The 26937-nt window shown below is 41.4% G+C and overlaps 1 protein-coding gene and 1 pseudogene across 2 annotated transcripts in view; one reads left to right on the top strand and one right to left on the bottom strand.

Moving 5' to 3' along the window:
• LOC148015999 (AT-hook motif nuclear-localized protein 10-like) overlaps positions 1-26390 on the bottom strand; it is a 120138-nt gene extending 93748 nt beyond the window's left edge. Inside the window, exons 1-2 of one of the 2 annotated variants that reach the window (XM_087664752.1) lie at positions 25197-25314; positions 24955-25025 (exon numbers count right to left, since the gene is read on the bottom strand). In XM_087664752.1, coding sequence (XP_087520878.1) covers positions 24955-25009 — 55 coding nt within the window. In that variant the 5' untranslated portion in view covers positions 25010-25025; positions 25197-25314. Of the gene's footprint in view, positions 1-24954; positions 25026-25196 lie in introns of both variants that reach the window. The other variant, XM_087664751.1, reaches the window with a different exon arrangement.
• LOC148016000 (uncharacterized) lies at positions 17260-19343 on the top strand (annotated as a pseudogene).
• Positions 26391-26937: the final 547 nt, after the last annotated feature.

The following is a 26937-nucleotide window of genomic DNA, read 5'->3' as shown; positions in this document are numbered from 1 at the left end:
TTAATCCACATGTTAAGTAAGGTTTCAAAAATACATATCCTCATCACACACACACACACACACACGCACACGCACACGCACACGCACACGCACACGCACACGCTCTCTCTCTCTCTCTCTCTCTCTCTCTCTCTCTCTCTCTCTCTCATATCGAGCATAGACTTTACTCTTAAATCTGCAATACATGTTGATTGTTGTTATACAAAAGATCTCAACTCTCTCTCTGAAACCAACCTTCCACCTCGATCTCAACTCTCTCTCTCAAACCAACCTTCCTCCTCCGATAGGGTGGTAAATAACCTAATTAAGCACTAATTACAACAATTAACAAATTCACGAAACTAAAATGCATAATTTGCCATACAATCTTGAACATGGGACAGCCTACTAGCCCCAAAATTGGCCCCCCTTGCAATATTTCATTATCTTTTATGGAAAATTGATAGAGTACAACTGAGATCCTCTAACCTCCTCTGCTAATTCAAATGCTTCTTGCTATCAAAACTGACCAACAAGTCTCCAAACCAATTTGCCCTTGGTTTGCTTGGGGATTGATCTTCATCTTGCTCCATCAAAGACAAATTCAGCCCCAAATCTAATATTGACTGGCCTCTTGAATCCCTAAAATTCCTCAATTTTAGCTACTAGAATTCAAGTCCTAAGCCCTTAATGTTGGAAAATGACAACTAGCTATGAAAGAGAACAAAGAGAGACAACGAGATTGTGTTGAAGCAAAAGAATAGAGTGTACTTGTTGAATTGAAAGAATGAGAATGAAAGGTACAAGATCTGTCTAAGATAAACCTAGCTCTAACTCAACTAGAGTTAATTGACTCTAACTCTAAGAGTGGTGACACAACTTATAACTTACACTAAGAACTCAAAAAGAACTGACTAAAACATTAGGCACTACACATGGAATTGGCAAATTCTAACGTCCCTTTGCAATGCCAATGTGGTAAAGATCAATTGATCTCTACTACATAGCATCTCTCCTTAACATAATGGTAATGCACCTCAATATGTTTCGTGCGAGCATGAACTGCATCACCAACCCAATTTAAATCACTGTAAGCCTATAATTGTAATCTCCCCCCGTGGGAAATAATAATGCATGTGACTAAGTACATTGCAAGTATCTGAAGATCCGCTTAACAGCTTGCCAATGTATAGTCCATGGGAAATACATATACTTGCTCACCTGAGATACTACATACTTGATGTCAAGGCGTGTGTTGCAAAGATAAATAAAACAACCAACAACCTTGCTGTAAATTGCAATATCAGACATCTTTTCACCATCATACATAGACAGCTTTAAGCCTAGCTCCATAGGAGTGCACATAGGTTTGCAATCTCACATATTAAACCTACATAACAACTTATCCACACAATGTGACTCTGACATGATGATACCATGCTAATTTTGGGTAAATTGAATCCCCAAATAATAGTGTAGACAACCCATATCTGACATAGAATATGTATGTTTTAATTCAACCTTGAAATCTGCAAATTTTGCTTTTGAAGATCCAATGAGCAGCATGTAATCTACATAAAGAATGATAATCAACAAGTCCCCCCCTTTATTCTTAATGTATAGAGTGGGAGCAATTGGACCGTTTTTGAACCCTTTGCTGGCCAAATATGCATCAATTTTAGAGTACCATGCACGAGGAGCCTATTTGAGACCATAAAGAGCTTTGACCTTGGAGGTTGTGATACATAAACATCCTCATGCAAATCCCCATTCAAGAATGTTGTCTTAATGTCTAATTGATGTACCTTCCAAACATAATTTGTAGCCATAGCAATTACATATCTCACTGCACTCATAGGGAATGTAAGAGCAAAAGTCTCTTCATAATCTATGTCCTTCCATGCATGACCTTTTGCTACCAACCGTGCTTTGTACCTGTCAATGGTACCATCATCCTTGCATTTGAGTTTAAAAACCCACTTTGTGCTAATGGTCTTCTTGCCAAGTGGTAAATACACAAGATCCCATGTAGAGTTAGTGGCAATAGAGTCTTAACTCATCCTACATGGCTTGCATCCAATGTACATCTTGTTGAGCTTCATCCAAGGAAGTAGAATCATCATCATCCAATAGTGAGCTCATAAATACATGCTCATCACAATCATCTACTTCCGTAAAATCAACCAAATGGGCTCCCTCTACATTATGTCTTGCATGTCTAGCAACCATTCTAGTGCCTTGAGCTAAAGGAGCATCCATTTTACTCTCTTGGAAAGTTTGTAACAACCACCTAGAGACTGTTTTTGTTGCATTTACAGTAACTTGTTCATGCTGTACTGCATCTTGCATTGTGTGTGGCAAACCATCATCAATACCCTGTTGTTTAAGCATATATGGTCCAACAACAACTTGTTGTATTATGTTTGTTTGGCCATTTACAATGGGCATGGACTCCAAAGAAAGTGGCAAGAGACCATCAAAGACATCACCAATGTCATGGGTGACTGGCATTTGAAACTCATCATGTGAAAATGCAGCATTTTCAGTAAATATGACATACCTACTGACAAAAACTTTCTTTGTACGTAGGTCATGCAAGCAATAGCCCTTGCTTTCCGAACTATAGCCAGTAAATATGCATTTTACAACCTTGTCACAAAGCTTCCCACGAACCTCTTTCGAAACATGTATATAGGCTATGCAACCAAACACCCAAAAGTAGTCAACCTTGGGTTTCTTGCCATGCCAAGCTTCAAATAGAGTAATCGTCTTTAGTGCCTTGATGGGTGCATGATTCAACAAATGATTTGCACATAAAAGTCCTCCTAACCTAAATTTATGAGGCAGTCCCTTGCTTTTGAGCATACAACGAGTCATCTCCATAAGAGTGATTCTTCCTTTCAACAACACCATTGTGTTGAGGAGTCATTCCAACAGTGACTTGATGCGTAACACTATGATCAAGCAAATATGTCTCAAAAGCACGAGACATATACTGCCCCCTCTATCCATGCGAAGTGTCTACACTGTCAAGCCAGTTTCAACCTCAAGCTTTGCAACAAGATGTTTAAAATGCATAAACACATCAGATGTTGCTTTTAGGCCATACACCCATATATAACGAGAGCAGTCATCAATAAATGTAACAAAGTAAAGATGATCTCCAAGTGCATATATCCTCATGGATCCACAAATATCAGGGTGAATAAGTTGCAATTTCTAGACAACACGCATTGCACTATCCTTTTTGAAGGAAAATCTGTTCATCTTGCCCAAAATACATCGCTCGCGTGCATGAGAAGGTGGAGTCTCCTGGAGGCAATGCATCTATCATATGACACTTCTCAAGAGTCATCAAGCTTCCAAAATTTATATGTCCATAGCGGGAATGCCATAGCTTTGCATTCTGCATAGCAGACAATAGGATAGTGACTACTTGAGCATCATGAGACAGAACATCATAGGTATCCAAATAACACAAACCCTTATATAGGATCCTAAACAACCTGAGTGCATAATCCATCTCCCCGTCTCTGACAATGCATTTATCATCCTCAAAGATAACCTGAAAGCCATGCTTGTTAAAAGTGAAAATAGGCAACAAGTTCTTTATAATGTCAGGTACAAACAAGACATCTAGAAGCATGAAGTTAGAACCATCTGCAACAGCAACAATGACTGTCCCAATACCACAAACATCATAATTACTGTTGTTCGCACATGTAACACACTTCTCAGCAAAGGCTGAATGCAAAGAGGAAAACAAACACTTCTTAAAAGTGATGTGCTTTGAAGCTCCACTATCAAAATTTCATGTTTACTACATTTCAGCAGCATTAAATGATGAATCAACCCTTGAAGAATCATAACTGCAAGTCAAAAATGCATAGTCCTCCTCCACAAAGTTAGTTGAAGTATCACTATCAGCAAATTTGCTAGTTGTTGTCTTTTGGACACCAACCCGGAGTCCTTTTTCTTCTCTTTGGCTAATCTCTTACGGCATTCATTAATATAGTGACTTGGCTTTTTGCAATTATGACATTTCTGCCGGTCGTCCACATCGCCAGCCCAATCCGAGTCGCTCCAACCTGCAAGAACAATATCTGAAGCAGCTGTATCTGCTACATACAAAATCCCCAAGTCAGAGATCCCTCTCAAATACCGAAGCATCCTCAAGGCAGCCTGCCAATGCACCTGTTTGGATTCACTCATGAACCCCGCCAAAGGACCACAACAAAACAAAGATCAATACGAGTGTTGAGTAGCCAAATCAAGGATCCAATCAACTGACGGTAGCAGGAAGCATCAGTCAAGGGAGAATCTGAGTGTGAAGTGGCCTTCCAGTTCGAATCCATAGAAATAGAAATGGTCCGACAAGTCTCCATCGCAAAAGTCACCAAGAGCTTCTGAATATATCTCTACTGAGAAATGAAAATCCCCCTCTGAGACTAATAAATCTTGTGACCCAAGAAGAAATGAAGAAGCCCCAAATCCGTCATCTCGAACGTCTGATGTAAAGTTGTCTTGGTCTCTTGAATCGTTTGTACATGATCCCCTATCAGAATCAAATCATCAACATACAACACAAACAACACACGACCAGCCTCGGAAGTGTGCACATAAAGCTGCAGATCGGCCGTGGAGCGCCGATATCCCAACTTTGACTGAAGAAACGAGTTAATTTTCTTGTTCCATGCACGCAGAGCCTACTTGAGGCCATACAAGGCCTTCTTCAACCTGTAAACTTTCCCATCCGAGGATCCAAAGCCAGGAGGCTGCTCAACATAGATCTCCTCCTACAAGTCACCATTGAGAAAGGCCGACTTCACATCCAACTGATAGACAGGCCATCTCCGATAGCCAGCCAAGGCAAGAACAGCTCGAATAGTCGTCATACAAGCTGTGGGGGCAAAAGTATCGTGGAAGTCAATACCTCGGCGCTGAGCAAAACCTTTAGCAACAAGGCGAGCCTTGTGCTTGTCCATAGAACCATCGCTAAGGTACTTGGTCTTGAAGACCCACTTGATGCCAATCACCTTCTTGGTCTCTTCAACCGTTTGTGCATGATCCCCTATCAGAATCAAATCATCAACATACAACACAAACAACACACGACCAGCCTCGGAAGTGTGCACATAAAGCTGCAGATCGGCCGTGGAGCGCCGATATCCCAACTTTGACTGAAGAAACGAGTTTATCTTCTTGTTCCATGCACGCAGAGCCTACTTGAGGCCATACAAGGCCTTCTTCAACCTGTAAACTTTCCCATCCGAGGATCCAAAGCCAGGAGGCTGCTCAACATAGATCTCCTCCTACAAGTCACCATTGAGAAAGGCCGACTTCACATCCAACTGATAGACAAGCCATCTCCGATGGCCAGCCAAGGCAAGAACAGCTCGAATAGTCGTCATACGAGCTGTGGGGGCAAAAGTATCATGGAAGTCACTACCTCGGCGCTGAGCAAAACCTTTAGCAACAAGGCGAGCCTTGTGCTTGTCCAAAGAACCATCGCTAAGGTACTTGGTCTTGAAGACCCACTTGATGCCAATCACCTTCTTGTGAGAGGAACGAGGCACAAAAGATCAAGTGTCATTCCTCTCAATAGCCTCCAACTCGGCTTCCATAGCCTTCTGCCAATGGTCAAACTACAAAGCTTACTTCACTGAAGCGGGCTCTCAATTCTGCATAACACGGGTCATCAAACAATAGTTAAAGCAAACAAGCTCCGTAAAATGCGTATGATTCCTCCGTGACCTCCACGGTCCATCCTGTGGTTTCCACTCCTCAGGAACCCCCTCAATCCTTGAATCTTGGAGTGTGTCCCGAGCCCAACGAGGAGGAGGCTCGACCTCTCCCCGTCGCTCTCCATTTGCTAAAGACTCGCGAACATCCACCGGCGTAAGCTCCATTGGGGTGGCCGATGGAAGAGAAGACTTTGAATCAGAAGAAGAATCTCCATCAAGAGGCTCTGGCTCCAAAGGAACTTTCTCAGGAGCCCAACTCTCCCATGGATCTCCAAGGACGGGGCGCTCCTCACCCCCCTCTGTGGCCGGAACTTCCACAAACCACACATCTCGGCTCGTATAGACATCCCGCTTGATGGAATCAAACAGACAATAACCTTGGGATTGGGAGCTGTAGCCAACAAAAACCTGTCATCAGGAAGCCGTCTCGAACTTGTCACGCTGCGTCTTCAAGATGTGCACATAAGCGTCACACCCAAAGATCCGGAAATAAGAGACATTTGGCTTAGTCCCAAAGTAAGCCTCAAAAGGTGTCATCTTGTCAACGGCCGAAGTGAGAGATCAATTGAGAATGTGGTTGTAGTAGCCATTGCCTCAGCCCATAGAAACTGAGGTGTCTGTCGGTTCTCCATCATGGTGTACGCCATCTCGATCACACTACGGTTCTTTCACTCCAAAATGTCATTCTCTTGAGGAGTGTTAGTGTTAGCAAACTCCTCATGAATGCCTCTATCTGCACAATAACAAGCAAACTCATTAGAATTCACCACCCTTGTCTGAGTGCAAGGTCTTCAGCCGCCAGCCAAATCGGTTCTCCTCAAAGAGAAGCCAATCCTTGAAGTGCGAGAAAGCCTCCGACTTCAATGTCAAGAAATAAGCCCATGTCATCCTGTTGTAGTCATCCACGATCAACATGAAGTACAAGCTCCCCTTCAGCGACTCAGTCCTCATTGAGCCACAAAGATCAGTAGATACAAGCTCCATAGGTTAAGTAGACCACCTCGAAGCTTTGTTAGGAATCACCTCTCGATGTAGTTTCCCATGAATGTATGAGACACATGGCTGATGGCTCACCACTATGTCCGGCAAACCTCGAACAAACGATCCTCGCGACACCTTCTGAAGGTACTCATAGTTCAAGTAGCCAAACCAAGCATACTATAGCTCGGACTGTGTTTGAGAAGTAAAAAAAAGAGAGGTAAGAGTTGTAGAAGACTTCCATTTGTAGATGCTATTCTTCTTATATCCTACTAAGAGAACCTTCCTCGATCCACGATCAAGGACTTAAATAGCATCACTGTCAAACTCCACCAAGAGGCCAAGACAACAAATCTTATGAACCAAAAGCAACTAATACCCTAAGCCTAGACATGCAACACTTCGGAAGTGTGGATACCACCACGTCCACTTGAAATCAGCTGCATCTCACCCCGCACAGTAATAGACACAGAAGAGCTGTCTCCAATGAGAATCTGCCTACGCGAAGGTCACAAATGGATAACACCAACAGGAGTCATGTGCCGTGAGGCACCACTGTCCACGATTCACTCTCGAGCTTGGGAAGCTATCATCGCATCATCAGAAGTCTTTGGTGAAGAGTCCTCAATGATTGCTAAGTGTAGAAAAGCAATTGATGAGGGTACAGTCACCGCTCCAGAATCCTTCGTGTCCTTCTTGGTGTCCTTCTTGTCTTTGTCGAGGCAATCCTTTTTCCAATGACTCGTCTTACCACAAATATGGCAAGTTGATTCCTTCTGCTTGTCCTTCTTGGATTTGTTGTCCTCCTTCTTCGTTTGTTCCTTCCCCTTCTACTAAGAGGCTTGACCAACCAAAGCCTCCGATTTGGAAGCATTCTGTCCCTTCAACTGTTCCTCCTGGTCCAAGACCATAGGAACCAATGCTTCCCATCGAAGAGTCGACTCCCACCCTGATGCAATAAGAGCATAATAAAAGGTACCGAATCATGGCGGTAACTAGGACAACAAAGTGATCACCATGTCTTTGGAGAAAATAGGCTTCCCCGCATTTTGAACCTGCATCTGAAGCTACCGAAGCTTATTGATGTATTCCCGAAGCGAAGAAGACTTATTCACGAACAAGGTCCGTATCTACACCTCCAAAGAAACCCTCTTCATCAAAGTCATCAAGTTATACATCTGGTCGAGCTCCAGCCATATCTCTCGAGCCACCGTGAAGTGCTCGATGTGAGGTATCGCGGCTGTAGTACAAGACAGAAAAAGAAAAGAACGAATCTTGGCATTCAGTTTGTCCCAATGAGACTGGACCTTGGTCAACTCCGCATGAGCAATGGAGGAGAGTTTGAACTCATCTCTTACCGAAGGCTTGTTAATCTCCTCCATCACAAGCTCCACCGAATCATTAGACTCCAAAATGGCCAACATCATCACCCGCCAAATGCAGTAATTGTCACTATCAAGCTTCTGATCTAATGGAAGAGCCAGTAGAACAAGCACCTTGCTGTGCATGATCGCCTAGAACTCCAAATCAGTCTCTGTAGACATGTTCACCTGTAATGCCTGCATAAACGTAAAATCAGTCCCTCTCTGGTTGTGTAAATGCAGCCTGTTAGGACTGTTTCCTCTGCTTTCCGAACCTTCCTCAACCGCCAAAGACGATGAAAATGTAAAATCTGCAATGGAAGGCCTAAAATACAACCTTCCTTCCCTTCGAACAGCAATAACCTGCAGCAAATTCACCAGCTGGACTCATTTCCCGCACGCCCACACTCGCTTCAGCCTTGTTCCGATGCGCATCCCTCCCGCTCGCCCTCAAATACTCAAAACACAGCCTTGTGTCGCGCTGAAATCTCCTCCTTAAGTAGGTTCTTCAATCAATCAGTCCAATTTCACCGCTCTAATACCATGTCAGAGTGCAGTGATGTGGAAGTGTAGGACAAAGACTGAGAGAGGGTAAACATAGAGAGAAGAGAGAGAGAGAGAAAAGGAGATAGTGAACCACTGAAAATCTGCAGTATAGTATGTTGTATAGGAGTGCAGAAATATACACAAGTGCAACGAAAATATCGTCGTGTGTCTCCGCCTTGAGGACCTCGATCTCCATCAGCCCACGTGCTGTCAGTCACAGTAGCCTGTCTCTGTCAAATCTCAAGATCAGAATATATCCCGAGTGCTGGACCAATCTGCTATAAATAGCAGAAAATATCACAAAAAATAAGCAAAAAAAAGATCGGCTGCAATTAATACAGCCAATTACCCAAAAACCTATCCGACTATTGTTGTGCCGCATGGCAACTGTCCGACTGTGCTGACATGGCTCCTTTGCGTTGTCCGTACTACTAACGTGGCCAAGGAATGACTCACTAACAAGTTAGGGAAACTCAAAGACAATGAGCACAGAGAATGAATGAAATGATATGACTATTGAATATACAATGCTCATGCAACAAACACACTATGTAGTGAATGAATACTATACCTCGAACTCTTGTATCTCAAGAATCAAGGCAGAAGTAATGAGCTAGAGTGTGTGTCATACTCTGAACAAATCCTAAATCGCAACAAGGCAATCTCCAAATGTCGAATACCAGCAAATGTAACCAAGAAAGGCTGGATCTGATGCCAAGAGTAGTGCAAGAAAGAGAAAGACTAAAAACGAAAGTGAGGAGAGAGAAGGACTAAAAACACACGCTGAGGAGAGAAAATAGCAAACACAGACTAAGGAGAAAATTTGCAGCGACAACTGAGAGGAGAGGGAAAATCTACAGGGTGGTAGCTGGGGCCTACAAACGCAGCAGTATGCTGACGCGGCAGGCTATACGACAGTTGGATGATAGACAGCAGCAATCCCTTGGCTGGAAATAGCAGCAAACTGATGATAAAGGGCTGGAAACAAGCACCATATGAGTGAAGATTGCAATGGACAGCTTGGACTGTGATATCCTCCACGAACAAGGTGTGGATAGCAAGCTGAAAACACCTAAAACTTGCAAAAAGGAGATTAGTGCAGCTAAATGGAGGACAACATACCTATTCATAGAAAGTTTGGGCCCTCCCAAGTGGGTTTGTGCTTCTGGGATACAGATACTCTCTAGAAACGCATTTCTTTTAAATAAAAAAGGTTTCTTAATTAAGCATGTTTTGGAGCTGTTAAGTGAAGCTAATGTATTTTTAGCTTAACACCCCCTCTCAGGCCCAACAACAGTGCCACGAGAAGGACGCTAGCCAAGACCTTTTTTCTTTATGTTTTACCCCAAGGCACCCCCCACCCCAAAGCAACCAGAGCATCATACAAAGGATGCGCGTCAGCTACCCAATGGCCTACTAAGACTACAGAGGCGATAGTTATCTTACCAAGGGAGCCCAAGTGATTACCCCAGAGAGGCTACGGCATCGGACAAAGGGTGTATGACAACTGCCCAGTGGATTACCAAGTCCTGCAAAGACGGATGGAATCAACTATGGACTTTTTTTGTTTCTTTCTTAAGGGCTTTGTAGTTTTGAGAGATTTAACATTGAGTGAAGGTTTCAAATCAGTTTTCATCCTATTGAGTATTGGTGCCCCAAACGAGAGAGTGATAAGGGATGGTCAAACCCAAGACCTTCACAAAACAAGCATACTATCCCTACCACTACTAGGTGTTAGTTAAAAAGGAAAATGGCTAAGGTGTGGATGACACAAATATAGCAAATATATAAAGCAAGCGAGACAAGCAAAGCTAGGGAGAACTGCCTTGGAGACTACTATGTGCAATGCCATGAATATGGTGGATCCAAAGTCAACCGCTCCAAAAGACCGAAAAGTGCACAAATGCATGTTTATATAAACAAAATGCCAATGCATGGGGTAATGCAAAGGAAGATGTAAGACGTCATGCTCACACAAAATACAATGCAACGGTGCTAGTTGGACAGTGCGCTCACAGGAGAATTGTTCACTTACCCAAGTGTCCTTTTATAATCATGTCATCCTAACAATGCGGATAAAGTTATAAATGTCCATAAGTACAATACAAAAGAATAAATGAATGAATCAATGTCTAAAAATTGTAAGCATCGTCACTATCACTATCAAGAAAAGTAGTTGCTCCCTCTCAAACTGAAAGGGAAAGCAAGAGAGAAGCACCCTCTCCCCGTCAATCAAAAGAAGTAGAGGAGAGTGTACCCAAGTTGATCCTCGGTAGAAGTTACCAAAGAATCGGCCAATAAACTCCTTTGGTCAAAATGTCTACAAAATTGTCTGATGAAGGCACAAACTCTAAGCGGATAGTGCCTAGCTCAACCTACTCTTTGGAAACATGGAAGTGGACTCCCACATGGCACGTCTGTGGTGTGATGATCAGATTGTTTGCAAGGGCAATAGCACTCTAGTTGTCATAGTAGACAACAGTGGAAGAGTCACAAGGAAAGTTAAGCGCCGCCAGTAAGCTCCTCAAGTAGATGGTCCCAATGGTGTCATCAAAGAGAGCCCTATACTCAGCCTCGGCCATGGAAGCCACCATCGTCTCTTACTTACAACTGAACCAAGAAATAGAAGCCATGCCCAAGGTGAAAAGGTAGCCTCCATGGAAACGCCGGGTGTCAGGATCTCCTACCCAAATCAAAATCATTGTATCCCTGCAAACATAAACAAGAATCATAAGTGAGGTCAATAAGTACATCATAAATAACACAACACACGAAGACATGCAATCCAATGTGACATGCTAGATGCTGTGAAATACTGACTGAGAATGCTGACTGAGTAAGCTAAGTCTGGCCTAGTATGAATTAACCAAAGAAGTTTCTCCTCAACAAACCTGAAGACTCTGAAGTGGGATAGGACAGGGCGAGATCCAAAGAATGCCTTGTATGGGGTCTTCTGAGAAAGAGCCGTAGTCGGACAACGATTGAGGATATACACCGCAGTGTTACCAACCTCAACCCAAAGGCGCTCCAAGATCTCTGTTGCAAACAGCGTAGAGCATGCCATTTTCATGACTGTCTGGTTCCTACGCTCTACGACTCCATTCTGAGAGGGGGAGTTGGTAGAGGTGAGCTAGCAAGAGATCCCATTCTACTGTAGAAACTCAGAAAACTCATGGGAGATGAACTCGCCAACGCTATCACTCCTCACTGTACATAGAACTACGCGTAGGGCTGTGCACAAGCTAAAAACAGCAAAAGCTTGTCCTTCTCTTCCTCAAGCAGAGAGCTGGCTAACAGCAATAGGACCTTAGGCGGGGTGGCACCGGTTGACGGTGGCTGAACTAAATCCGTGCGTACAACCTTGCTCTAATAACAAATGTTGGAAAATGACAGCCAACCATAGAGGAGAGAAAAGAGAGACAATGAGAGTGTGCTGAAGCAAAAGAGTAGAGTGTACTTTGCTGAACTGAAAGAATGAGAATAAAAGGTACAAGATAGGTCTAAGATAGACCTAGCTCTAACTCAACTAGAGTTAACTCTAACTCTAACTCTAACTGTAAGAGTGGTGACAACTTATAACTCTTACTAAGAACTAAAAAAGAACTAAAGACTAAAACATTGAATACTACCCATAGAATTGGCGAAATTCTAACACTCAATTCTAACCACGTATCCCGAGGCGATTGTCAAAACCCTAATGGACTAAAATTTGTTCCTTTGATGGTTCAAACTACTGGAAAATACTAAGATAACTTGAGAAATTGCTAAGGGACGGGAAATAATGTTGTAGAGAGAAAAATTTCAGAGTTTCATCATCAAAAACACTGAAAATTTGTTGTTGCCCTGCTCAAACAACCATGGAACCTATCACCTATTAAAACCACCAAAAAGACTGTTGCCCCCTCCTATATGTTGTCACTTGTACCAAAAGGACCTTGGACTACTATCACCTACTCCTAAAGGGCTCCAAACTGCTCTCACATGCTATAGGACTAATCCCTAATGGCTGCAAATCACATCAACAATCTCTCCTTGCTCTCTAACAGCCTCATTCTCTCTCACAATGGCTGGAATAGACTCCACTAACCCCTATAAAGGTTTTTCCCACTTGCATGGGCAAGTTTTGCCAGAAGGCAACCTTCTAATCCCATTTTCCAATATTAACTAGCTTATTAAATTATTTTTCAAAATATTAATTTTAAAAATTAAATTAATAATTATTAAACTGCTCAAAAAATTAAATTCACTAGCCAATAATTAAATTGACTAGTCCAATAGTCTTCCAAGTATTCCTAAGCAATTATTGACCCTTAGCCTGGCATTGATTAATTAATCAATACCTAGCCTCTAATGTCACCATTGACATTAGTAGCCAATAAATTGGTCTAGGCCCAAATCTAACACCGTAGTACCTATCAACCATAACTTATTACAACTTTTATCTTTGACACCTGCTACATTCTCGGGGTCCTTGGCCTGTTACCATGAAACGACTGCCATGTGCATCATATGTGCTAAAGAATCTTGCCCATTTGATTAATATCTTAATCAAATGTTATCGGCAAGATTAAAGCATCTTAAAATTTCACGTCCCCATGACAAAACCCCCTTAAGATCCCTGCAATCATCCTCACACTGCATTGTGCCAAAAGAAAAGTAAACTGCACTAAAATTCCCATTAGACATCATAGTCGCAACATTAGTCACTATTATCCAACCATGCCACATGCCCCAAACCTTACTGAAAAATTCCAACGAGCATAAACATGATATATATCTAAAATACAATCCAGAATTGTTGCTAGAAACACATTGAATACATCCATAACTCATGTTTCTCAACTATTCTGACTTCAAAACCACAATAAAGCATATTTTCAGCATAAACCATGGCTGAAACTATCAATAGCATTTACTAACATGCTGTTGTCCATGGAACCAGCTGTAAACCATTGAAAACTAAGTATCAACTGATCACTTGCTGATCTAAGAACTGATCACAAACTACTGCAAATGTGACCTCGAACTCATCACAAATTGATTGCAAAAACTGATCAATGACTAATGCAGAAATTGATGCAAAATTGATCCCAAAGGTGACCATAAAAGGTTCCCAAACTTATGAATAATTGAGCTGAAACTGAACATAATTTTTGTCTCAAAACCGAGGCAAAAACTCATGACAAACTGAAAAAAAACTGATACAAAAGTATAGTTTCAGTGCCTGGGTGAAACTCATACTCATCTACATACATCTCATGGTGACTAGTACACTGAGTAGTGATCTCATGGTAGACATATTGTCAGCACAGTACCTTGGATGCATAGTGAATGCATCCAAGATCCACTACATACAAGAGCTGTCCAAAATTGGAGTGAAAGTGCTATCTACCCCTTAAGCATCAGGCAATGCTCCGAAACCCTACTCTGTTGAACCTGACTAAGTCCGAACTAAAGTCGGCTCTAGCTAAAAGGCATCTCAGTAAAGTTGCAACAACTAATGATGGTCTACCAAGTCATCCACTTTGCATCTATTGGTGAAACAATGTTAAAGCTTTACCAAGAAGCATATGGAAACTTTACCTCTAACTTTACTTACCTAAAAACCTCCACTAGGTTGTAGGCCGTTTGTCCCCTTAAGCATTGCGATACTTTATACTTTCACATTGTTGCAATTCCAACTTAACTAATATGCAACATTATATCCACTTGACTAGCCCTCATGTATACCTGACATGCTAGAAGCACCAAATGCATTAAGAAACATTCTTGTTTGCATACTTTTGACCATTGCAATGTGACTGTGCATGGGAATTTGCATACTACCAACCACACTAAGATACATTTTCTCATACATTGCATGCATTACTAGCAACATTTTTCTTCATAACCAACACTATATACAGAGCATTTGCATAACCAATATTCATACCATGAGTTCCAAACATAGTGGATTGCATAAATACACTGTCAAACTTGTAACAGTCACGTTGTGTCCCAATATCATGCCAATATTGCTATACATGGGGTTATGCATATTACTAACCATACCTGGATACATTGAGCCTTGCACACCATGCATTGGTTGTTGAATATGATAAGGAATTGTATCATACATCCCATATGCAGTCCCTAACCCACCATAGCATGGAAACTAGTACCATCACCAAAGTATCATGGCTGCCCCATAATTGCACGTGTGCCTTGTTATCCAAAAAACATTGGATTGGTACTTCTAAGTTGGCCTTCATATGCATCAATTGCCCCACAAGCATTATTTGCTTATGCTCACTACCCACATTTAGAACATCATGCTAATGTATTGGCTCTTCTTTGAGTGCATCCTATTGTCCCAAAGCTTTCGAAGATGATTTCCTCTTCTTGCCTTTGCTGCCCTTCTTTAAGAATTTAAAAAGCCCATAAATTGAGGATCATTTGCCAATTGCATTAACATTTCAATTGTTGTCCTCAGCTAATCTTTAAACAGGTCATCAAATTCCTCTATCTTGCTGGGGTCATCAACTTCAAGAGACCTAGAAGGACCCACCTCTTATCCAATTTCATCATTCTCAGCTTGCTACCCATGCTATGTGCCTTGTCCAAGATCAGGCATTGCACTTTCCCCAATACTTTGTGAATTTTCAAATTGAGAGGCATCATCCTTGCTTGATCCCATCTCACTACCTAAAGACATTCTTATTGTAATGCTTAGCTCAATACAATTTCAGCAATAGAGCAAAGCTTTTAACCTCCAATCAAGTGCCTCAGGCCCACCAATTTGAGGGAATCGATGGTATTCTAGTGGTGGAACCATGAAACCAACCTTCCTTTTCAGATAGGGTGATAAATATCCTAATTAAGCACTAATTATAATAATTAACAAATTCACAAAACTAAAATGCACACTTTATCATATAATCTTAGACATGAGAAAATCTGTTAGTCTCAAAATTGGCCCCCCTTGCGGTATTTCTTTATCTTTTATTGCAAATGGATGGAGTACAAATGAGATCCTCTGACCTCCTCCGCTAATCCAAGTGCCTCTTGTTATCAAAACTGACCAGCAAGCCTCCAAACCAATTTGCCCTTGGTTTGCTTGGGGATTGGTCTTCATCCTACTCCTTCAAAGACACATTCAGCCCCAAATCTGATATTGGCTGGCTAACCTCTTGAATCTCCCTAAAATTCCTCAATTTCAATTGCTAGAATTTAAGTCTTAGACCCTCAATTCTAAGCACCCATCCAAAGGTGGCTGTCAAAACCCCAATTTCTATTGTAAATTAGGGTTAATAGCATAGATTGACTGAAATCTCTTCCTCTAATGGCTCAAACTACTGGAAAATGCTAAGATAACTTGAGAAATGGCTAGGAAATAAGAAAAAATATTATAGAGAGAAAAATTTCAGAGTTTCATCATGAGAAACATTGAAAAATTGTTATTGCCCTGCTCAAATAGCCATGGAACCTAGCACCTACAACTTAGGACTATCAAAAAGACTACTGCCCCCTCATGTATGCTATCACCTACACCAAAAGAACCTTGGGCTACTGCCACCTGCTCCTAGAGGGCTCCAAATTGCTCTTACATGCTATAGGACTAATCCTTGGTGATTGCAAATCACATCAATAACCTCTCCTTCCTCTCTAACAGCCTCGTTCTCTCTCACAATGGCTTGAATCTTCCACCAACCCTCATAAACGTTTTTTTCACTTGCCTGGGCAATTTTTGCCAAGTGACAACCTTCTAATCCCATTTTCCAGCATTATTCAGCTTATTAAGTTAATTTTCAGAATATTAATTTTAAAAATTAATTTAATAACTATTCTACTTCTCGAGAAATTAATTTCACCAACCAATAATTAAATTGGCTAGGCCAATTTGTCTTCCAAGTATTCCTAAGCAGTTATTGACTCTTAGACTGGAATTGATTAATTAATTAATGCCTAGTCTCTAATGTCACCACTAACATTAGTGGCCAATAAATTGGTCTAGGCCCAAGTTTGACACCGTAATACCTGTCAAGCATAACTTATTACAACTTTTGCCTTTGACACCCGCTACATCCTTGGAGTCCTTGGCCTATTACCATGAAATAACTACCATGTGCATCACGTGCTAAAGAACCTTGTGCATTTGATTAACATCTTAATCAAATGTTATCGGCAAGATTAGAGCATCTTAAAATTTCATGTCCCCATGCCCCGTGACTCTCTCTCTCTCTCTCTCTCTCTCTCTCTCTCTCTCTCTCTGAGTAATTGACTAGTCTGGACTCTGAATTCTGAAATCTGTAGTAAATACTAGAGTCTGCTGTAAATAGCCTCTCTCTCTCTCTCTCTCTCTCTCTCTCTCTCTCTCTCTCTCACATTAATTCAGTCTGGATTCTGCATTGCTGTCGAGAGCAGACCTCTCTCTCTCTCTCTCTCTCTCTCTCTCTCTCTCTCTCTCTGTAATTGACTGGCCTGAATTCTGAAATCTGTAGTAAATACTGGTCTGCTATAAACAGCCCCTCTCTCTCTCTCTCTCTCTCTCTCTCTCTCTCTCTCTCTCTCCTGAATTCTGCAGTAAATACTGCAGTCTGATATTGACCACAGTCTGCAATCAAAAGTCTGGACTCTGAACTCTGCAGTAAATAGTGATGTAGATAGCAAGGTGTTCTCTCTCTTTCTGATAATACATTGTGTTTTTGCAGCTGGCTGTAGATTACAGCAGCAACCTCCCAGCTTACAAGTTCAAGAATCACCATGCCTCGAAAGTCAAATAATCTTTGGAGCCATATGACCTTGTTGGGAAAGTTTGTAGGTTCTGGCATATCAAAGTGGCTGTACAAGTATTGTGCCAATGAGTATGGTGGGCTTTTGACTAGATTTAAGGCACATCTCACCCACACAAAAGGCTTTGGAATAGACAAATGCTCAGCAGTTCCTAGACATGTCTATGAGCCACTGAAGGCTTGGAAGGCTGAGCAGCTAGGCCATGATTTGGATGTATGGAAGACCCTGAACATCTCAAGGAGCCTTCCCTTGACATTGGCATGGAACCGGGTGATATGCAAAGCCAAGGCTCTAGGTTTCAAGTAGACGAAGGTAGTCACAGTAATGTTGCAAGTAACAGTTCGGGTAATGCACCACAAGAGAAAAGAACAGCCCTTCCTTTATTGAGGAGGCAAAGTATAAAAGTTGGGTTTCAAAAGCAAGCAATGAAGAAGGCCACAAGGGAATTGACCAAGTTGTTCATTCAATGTGCCTTGTCTTTCAACATTGTATGCACAGCTCGTTGGAAGAGTTATGTGAGCAGTCTCTCAAATACGATGTAAATGGGATGGGGCTCCCTATGAAGCTCTTCACACTACTCAGCTTCGAAAGGAAAAGGCGGCTATTACTACAGAGCTGGAGCCCCTTAAGGGCACATGGGTAAAATATGGTTGCATTGTATTATGTGATGGATGGTCCGATGTACGTAAACAGAATGTCTACAACATTCTCATCTCCTCTTGCAAAGGAACCATGTTTATTCAGGCCATTGATGCATCAGTGGCAAGGACAGTGGTCATAGGAGAATTCATGATGCATCACATTCATGAGGCTATCCAAGAGATAGGTCCACAAATGTTGCGTAGGTGGTGACTAACAATGGCTCAAACTGTGTCTCAATGGGTAGGATGCTAGAAGATGAGTTCCCAAAAAATGTTTGGACTCCTTGTGCAGCACATTGCTTGGATTTGATGATTGAGGACATTGGGAACTTACCTTGGGTATCCAGGATTTTTCGAATTGCAACAAGCATGGTCAATTTTGTCATGAAAAGGCCAAAGGTCCTAAGCATATACAAGGAAACAAAGACTTGGAGCTCCTAAATCCATCCCAAACTCAATTTGCCTATATATTCATTGTTTTGGAGAGGCTTATCAGAGTACCCCAAGGACTCCTACATACTGTGGTTAGTCACAAATGGGCTGAATGGGAAGATGGGGAAAAGCCAAAGCCTCTTGCATTTGCACGCATGGTATTAGGGAATGATTGGTGGATTGAAGCAGAAGCACTTGTGAAGGCTTTGCAACCTACCTATAGTATCCTTCGTATTATAGATATGGAGGGGCAGCCCATTTGGACTTCTATATGAGTTTACGGACAAGATTGGTGGAGCCTTAACACATGCACATGTTTGTCTACTCACAAGTACTTGTTAATCCAATTTTATAATGTAAAGTACGTGTATATTATATTACATGTTTTCACTTGAAATGCTGTTGGAGTTTTTGTAGAGTTGAAGCAATAAGGCAAATATGGAACAATCGTTGGGATGGGTTCTATAGGCCCATTCATCTAGTTGCCCACATATTGCATCCATTGTGAAGAAGTGAAGAACAATATGTGAATCAAGAGCTGGAAACAAGATGGATAGAGTACATTAAAAGGTTTGTAGGTGATTACAACTCATGGAAAAGCTTGAAGATGAGCTGCTTCATTTCCACAATGGCAGTCCGTCATTTGGACGGCCAACTGCATTACTCAAGGAGACACAATTGCAGCCTATGCCGTGGTGGGAAAAATACGGGACTTCAACTCCTAACTTGGTAATTTAGCTATCATGAATTTGAGATGCACAATATACTTATTTTTTAATTAAAGATTAAATTTATACTATTCTAATGCTTGCACTGATGATATTATAGAGACGTATTGCTATTAGAACTCTCTCACACAATTTTGTTCTAGTCCTTGTGAGAGGAACTAGAGTACATGGGCTTGGTTTCATACCAAGTAGAGAAACAAGCTCTCTACTACACATCTGGAGCCGCTTGTGTTTGCCCATAGAAACAGGGAACGGCCGTTCCGGCCTGTAGGAACGGCCTAACGCGTTCCAAACCCTCCAAGGAGGTGAAACGGCCAGGGAACGTTCCCTGCCGTTCCCTGCCGTTCCCTATTTGGAATGGCCGTTCCAGGCCTGTTTACTGAAAATTGACGTTTTTTCTTTTTTCTTTTTTTTTAACTTGGGTCATAGTCCTTCTACCACATATTCACCCATCTCCATTGTTTAATGTGCACACACTAATCTCTCTCTCTCTCTCTCTCTCTCTCTCTCTCTCTCTCTCTCTCTCTCTCTCAGGTTGAAGATTCAAAGTGTCAAGACAACCCACAATCTAATTAGGAGTCTATGCAAAGTTCAAATTTGATGCATTATCAACTCTTGCAAATCAGAATCAAATTTCAGCCGATCCTCAATTCCAAGGTATTCATCCATTTATATTGTCTAATTTCAAGGGAAATTGGGATAATTGGGGCAATTCAAGGCAATTTGGAGCTATGGGGGTAATCGAGTCAATGTTGGGACATTTGGGTCAATTTCATGCATTGACGGGTATTGGGGCAATTAGAGGGACATTCTTTGGGGCAGTTTGGGTCATGCAGGGCATATTTGGGGCACTTAAGACATGTGCCGTTCCCCCCGTTCCCGTTCCCCGACCTTGGACGTTCCCCCCGTTCCAGGGGGTCCCGTTCCCGTTCCCCGTTCCCCGTAACTATGGTTTTGCCATTGTAATCTCAAGCTAATGGAGTAGAAGGGAAATCCAATAGAGCCAAGGCAAGTGAATATCGACAAAATCGACATTACAAAGACAAAAGATATCCCTATTATCCCTCTAGAGGAGAGGGATATTTACTCCATGTTGTATGAGGAGCTTATGATGCATGTTCAAGCTACAAGATCAGCAGCTCCTACTCGTAGTATAGCTAGCACAAGTATCATTGTAGCTACTGACAAGGATCTACTTGAGAGCTTTGACTCTAGCAAGAAGAGTAATCAAGAGGAGGAGGAGGAGGAGAAGATTGAGGATAGTGAGGAGGACGTTCGGTATGAGTCATGACTCATGATACATTCTCTTGGAGTCAAAGACTGAGGATTGACTTTTAGTAGTTTCCATAATCTATTTATGTATTGAATATTTAACAAGGTTCATGAGGCTTGGGGCTTGTGTGACACTTTGTTACTTCTTTTATTCTATTCATATTCACTACTTTTATCCTCACTTCAAAATGGTATGTAATGTTTCCTTTTAAACATTATGTTAACTATCATTGATAATGATGTTAATAGATATAAAGTACGTTATGCTTTCAAAATGGCTAGTAGCACCTATTTTTTAAACGGTTTGATATTATTTGCATGTTTATAGTGTATTTTTTTATCATTGGTCATGTAGATAATGGATAGGTGGATTATTTCTTTCAATACTTTATGTATATGGATTCTATAACCTATATTTTTTTACTATATAGGTAAGAAACGTTTCTTAAAAATTAATACTATAGGAAACTTGTTTGAAACCCATTTCCTACTTTGCCGTTTCCGAAACTCTTGGCTACTATGTTTTTGACACATCCTCAACCTTAATTCTAACTTGGTCTTAAATCTGTCTTTGTAAATAATTTAGCTCCCTTAAATTGATCAAACAGATCCTTTATATGGAGGGACTTTATTCTTTACCTATATTCTTTTTTTAATGCCCTATAATTGGCAAAGGCACATAAAGCCATCCTTTTTCTTCCCCAATAAAATAGATGAAGCCCATGGTGAATCGATGGGTTTGATAAACCCCTTCTCTAAATATCATTTGCTTTTGCCTTTCCACTTCTAGAGGTCAAGCTTCACAAAGGCTGCAAGGGGGGTTAGTGTATTAGGTTACTACCCATAACCTAAATCGATTGGAAATGCACCTTTAAATCCATTTAACTATTGAGCTAACTCTTTTTGGCTACTATACTCACAAGAATAAAAACACTTTTTATTCATTTCTAAAGCAAACAATGTTTTTACATTAGTCAACACCAAATCTAATTTACTTCACACATATTTTTGTCCATATGCTTTTGTGATTCAAGTGGGCAAATCAAAGGAGACTTCGATACATTATAATCACCTTGGGTTACAAAGTTTTGTCGTATTTTTCAAATTCAAATGAATTGTGATGCTTGTTGAGAGTATGTGTCCAACTCTAGATCAAGGCACAAAATATTTAGGATTTCTCTCCAAATTTTTTGTTTGCTCTATTTTAAGTCAAACCACTTTGTTTCCCCTTTCAAGTTGGCCATATTTTGTCCTCCTAAATCTGCCAAATCATTCATTTGGCACCTATTCATCGGCAACGTTTGAACATACCTCATGCCCCATTCCATTCAGTATTTTGCCTTCAACATGGGGACCCTTCATCATTCTACATTTGTGTTGATCTCTCTCATGTGTCCTTGTAAAATCAGACTAAATTACTTGCCACTCTGATTTGCAAATTAGGGTTTCAAGAATTGAATAGAGTAGCAAAGAGAGAAAAAAGTGTATGTGCTGGCCCCTTGAAACGACCTACTTTGAGATTAATTACTTAATCATTAGCAAGTGTGGTGCATATCTACCACTTTCACCCACTTATTTGGCTCTAGCCCTTGTGCAAACACATTAAATGATTGAGCCATGTATGTTAAATGGCCTAAGCCCTTGGTCATACGTGTTACATGTGTTGTTAATCATCCCTCCCTCAACCTTGCTACATATATACTTTATAATATGCCCCCACAATCACAACTCCTTAAAATGTTTCCCATGAATATAACATTAATAAATTAAGACCTTGGTGACACTTCCTCCTCTTGAGGGAAAAAAAAAAACTAGGAAGATCTAGATGCAAAGTGGGCAATCTTTTTTTAATAGTGCTTATGCACTTACACGCTGAACTCCCTTATGAACAACCCTTCAATTTTACCAAACTCTTGGTAGACAATATTCTTGGTTCCTCTACTACAAACATGTAAAATTTAAAACTTTCCAAGATCATGTAACAATTCCTCATGTGGAATGGATTGTTCAGATATCAACATAAAATAAGACTACTCGCTAATCTCATTTGCAAATGAGGGTTTTAATCATTGAAAAATCTACAAAAGAGAAAGCAAAGAGTGTGTGAGCTACACAATTCACCTACTAGCCTTGGTTCATTAAGATTTAGCAAGTGTAACGCATGTTTGCCACATCACTCGCTTACTTGCCTCTAGCCCTTTTTGCTCTAGCCCTTTTGCACATGCATTAAGTGGCTGGAGCCCCATGTTTTAAAAGGCCTAAGCCTCTAGGTCTCACATATTACTTACATGCGCTATAAATATATTTAAAAATATATGCACAATCACAACTCCTTAAAATGTCTCCTTGTATATATTGTATTCATTGATTAACACTTTAATTTATGTGGCAACCGTCCAGTACATGTCGTATGTCATCTCGTGGTTGTGAACCCCATTACTAAGGAAATGGGGAATGTCATATAGCTCTGACATTTATTATTCGTTTGGGATCAATTAGGTGAGTTTTCTCCAACATGGCCACTTCTATTGTGGCTAGAAACCTTTTGTCCACCCAACATTTTAGACCACACTTAGGAGTTTCAATATATAGAACCCTAGCGCTCTCTCTTTCTTGCCTTTTGGGCCAGACACCACATGGTCAATTTGTCCTCTCTCAACAACACCCTCACTCGTGTGCATCTAATACTCACTCAAGGCTGCCATCTTGTATCTTATTCATTGCTTCTACCATCCCTAGAGATTCAACATCTAATTTCATGTATTCATTGCTTCTATGATGCCATTCCAACCTGATATCAGAGCTTACTCCCTAAATATAACCTAGCTCTTTCAAGACTACATCTAGGGATTGTGGGTGTTACATATCCTCTCCATTGAAGTCTCAATCCTCTCTAGGCCATTAGTGATGTGCCTACAACCTCCAAACTTCAAACGCCAATAGCAAGCTAGTAAATGCAACTTTGTCTTGTTAAAGTTTTCCCATACCAATGGGTATGCCTAAGGAAATGTGATGCTTCTAAGAGGAAGTTGGTCAATGGGTCCCCCCATAGGGCTCTTTGAAGCTTGTTTGAGACTTCACTTGCCCAAGGTGCATCCTTCGTTTTTTCATCCACTAAACATTCCATCAAGCTATGCTAGTTGTTTTTTCTAGCAGATGGGTAACATCACATCCCCTAAGCATTCCATTAGACTATTAACCCCGCTTGGAAAAGACTTTGCCATTCAAAAAACTCAGGCTCATCCTCATGAGTGACCATTCTTATTGGTTTGCCAAAAAGTAATGGGGCTGGAAATACAGGTTTGTAATGCAGAGATCTTTGTTATTCAGTTTGATTATTCTAGTTGCTTTCACTGCTGGAAAATGGACCACTTCACATCCCCTAGACATTCCATTACAGTATTCGTGACCCCAACTTGCATAGACTTCCCATTCAACAAACTCAGCCTCGTCCTCATGAGTAACTATGGTTGTTGGTTTGTCAAGAAGTAACGTGGCTGCTAATACAGGTTTATAATGAAAAGCTCTTTGTGTTAGTATGGATTCGCAACTTGATGATTTTTCTCCTTAGGACTCATAGGTAGACACACAAAGATCAGTGATCTACAAGCTTTAAACACACTGAAAATATTTGCAATTGGTAGAATATGTAACAAACTACAAAACCACAAGTGGCAATTTTCCTGCCCTAAAAACAAAACAGTAAAGAAAACATAGAAGAAAGAAAGGAAATGAAATAAACAGAAGTTTGAAGGTTGAGGGAGGCAAATAAACTGGCTACCAAATTCCAGCCTTTAGGCAGAACCAATAAGCCCTTTGCCCTATGCTTATTGTACACTATAGTGGGAACACCCTCTTTACACATGCATTTGCATGTTCATGGTCAGTCATTTGAATTTGCACATCATTTATTACTTTCTGATTTCATAATAAAGAAGACAGGTCATCATGCAGCTGATTGTATGAAGCTCATCCATCCATAAAACTGTCCGCAACAACAAAGTTTAGGCAGCCTTCAAGCTTTGGCCACTTGCTGAAATGACTGGAAAGTGTGGATAGCACATTTCATTCATTGGATAAGAAGTCAGTTCACCACAAATTGGTAAAACCATCGTAAAACTTTGCAATCTGTCACCCTGTCTGGTGCATCAAAAACATCCACCCCTTTCAAAGACAGGCCTTAGACCCTCATCTGTAATCCACCATTTACTTTCGTATAACAGATCTTCCTAGAAAAGCTGTGCATCGCCACTAGGATACATAGGTTGGATGCATTCGCCTAGAAAAACTAATTACTTGAACACTTTGTTTTCAGCCCAAATTATGTGACAAATTTTGGAATATTCCCAAACTTTCTAAATGTGATTGATTGATTTGCTTAATTGCCATTTTGATCGAATTCGAGTTGAAAGGTAACGTAAAAATCTTTTAACATCAGCCACGCAATTTCTTTCTTCAAGAGAAGAGAAATAACAACTTGAATATGCACCCAAATGTTCACCATAAATGTCCGTCCTTCCTAGGGAGTCAGTCTTACAGGATTGTTTCACATGCATCAACAACCTCTCCTTCCTGAGGTCAAACAAGATCCTTTAATAATCCATGCAGCTTCTGGTGTACCTTACCCCTCAAAAATGCTTATGCACTCAAAAGAGAATCCAACTGTTGCTAGGCAATTGAGTGAAGAAGAAGAATAATAATAATAATAATAATAATAATAAGATCAGAAGCTTAAGCCTGTACCAAGTAAGGATGCCTGGGTCTTCTTGTTGGGCCCTCTTTTCTGCTTCACCTTGGGAGATGAGAAGCTTCCACTAGCCATCATAGTTCCGTTCGCATCTGTAGGGGCATATTTTCGGGGACGACCCCTCTTTCGCTTGGGTGGTTCTGATCTAGACAATCCCATTGTCATACCCATTCCCATACCCATGCCCATGCCCATATTCATCCCGGCAGCTGGAGCTGGGGTAGCTGGCAATTGTTGGTCTGACATTAAGCCTTCCCGAGCAGAAGAGTTCAGATTGTGGATGGGCGGGTTCGACTCATGGCCAACCATGGCAAGTGCGTGAGAGGGCGAAGATGTCGAAGAGGAAGAGGAATTATGGCGAATGACTGCAGGGGCATGGACGGGGTTGTTGCCAATGAAGCTCGGAGGACGATGCAGGTAAGATCCGAATGAGCCATTCCCTGTCTGAACGAACGATGGAGGAGGACCGTCCAGGTCTCTTCCTTCCATGCATAAAGGATCTGAACGATTCAAACAGCTGGCAGAATAAGCAAACCCTGTCTCTCTCCGCTAGATGAATTGTCTTCTAGAGCTTATGAGAGCACCAGCACCTGTCTATCTCAGAAGAAATCGGAGCACTCCAAGATAAAAGAGCTGTCTTTCTTTATTTCTGTATAGAGAGACGAGCTTGTAGCATTGGAGCAGAGCAGCTGCCCTGTTTTTCTGTGCAGAAGAGAGGACCTGCCCTGTTTTTCTGAGCAGAAGAAGAGGAAACCTGCCCTAATTTTCCGTGCAGAAGAAGAGAGAACCTGCCCTGTTTTGACAGCACTTGCCCTTTTTTCTGTGGAGCACCTGTCCTTTTCTGTGGAGAGGAAGAGCGCCTGTCCTGTAAATTTCTGTGCAGGAGATGGGCAGTTGTCCTGTTTCCGTGTCGAAGGAGAGCACCGCCCTTTGTGACACAATCTACCATGAGACGGTCAGAATCGCAGGTGCAGCTTCGATACCCCACACAAACGGACTCAATGCAGCATGATTGAAGAAAGCCCAGAGAACCCAACGACAAAAACAAATCAAAAGAGCGAGCAAACAAACAAGCGAGGCAGGTTTGCTGCTGCCGGACACGATTGTCTCGGTAGAAGAAGAAGAAGAAGAAGAAGAAGGGGAGGAGGAGGAGACTTGGAAGGCAATGTTGCTCTTGTGCAGGTTTGCTGTAGTGCCAAGCCACGTCATCATCATGAGCTGGCGCGGCCCCCCCCGGCCCCTGCCCCGCCCCACCCCAAGAAAATTCATTCAGCCTTTTTCAAGTGTCCGAAAATCTAACGATCTGACCTTTGTTTGAACTTTATGCTTTTGAATCTAGAATCCCAAACAAACACTTTCTTAAAGCAACAGGATCCTTATTCCTTCATGATACTTCTTCATCATGCTTTCATGCAGATGTAAAAACCCTTTGATAGTAATATCAATCTTCTTTCACCTTCTTTGCTATCAGTCTCCTTTCACCTTCTTCTTTTTTTTAAGGCTAGGAGTTGTGCCCCACATAGGACCCGATGACTCGTACTTACTTAGGTTGACTTAGGTTTTGCCAATGAGAAACAGGGGATCCTTATTCCTTATGAGACTCGTGGCTCTAGGGAAGAAAGCTAGGAGCTACACCCCACACACAACCCTGTGACTTGTATTCCGTTACATCTTGCCAATGAGAAGCACATCAATGATGACTATCCCTAGTTGCAATCATTTGTTTATATTACAACA

This window comes from Lygodium microphyllum, chromosome 23 (genome assembly GCF_053477565.2).
Source record: "Lygodium microphyllum isolate KBCC chromosome 23, Lygodium_microphyllum_v1.1.10, whole genome shotgun sequence".
Classification (NCBI taxonomy): Eukaryota; Viridiplantae; Streptophyta; class Polypodiopsida; order Schizaeales; family Lygodiaceae; genus Lygodium; species Lygodium microphyllum.
The sequence above is the reverse complement of the archived record's forward strand: the minus strand, read 5'-3'. Positions and strand labels throughout refer to the sequence as shown.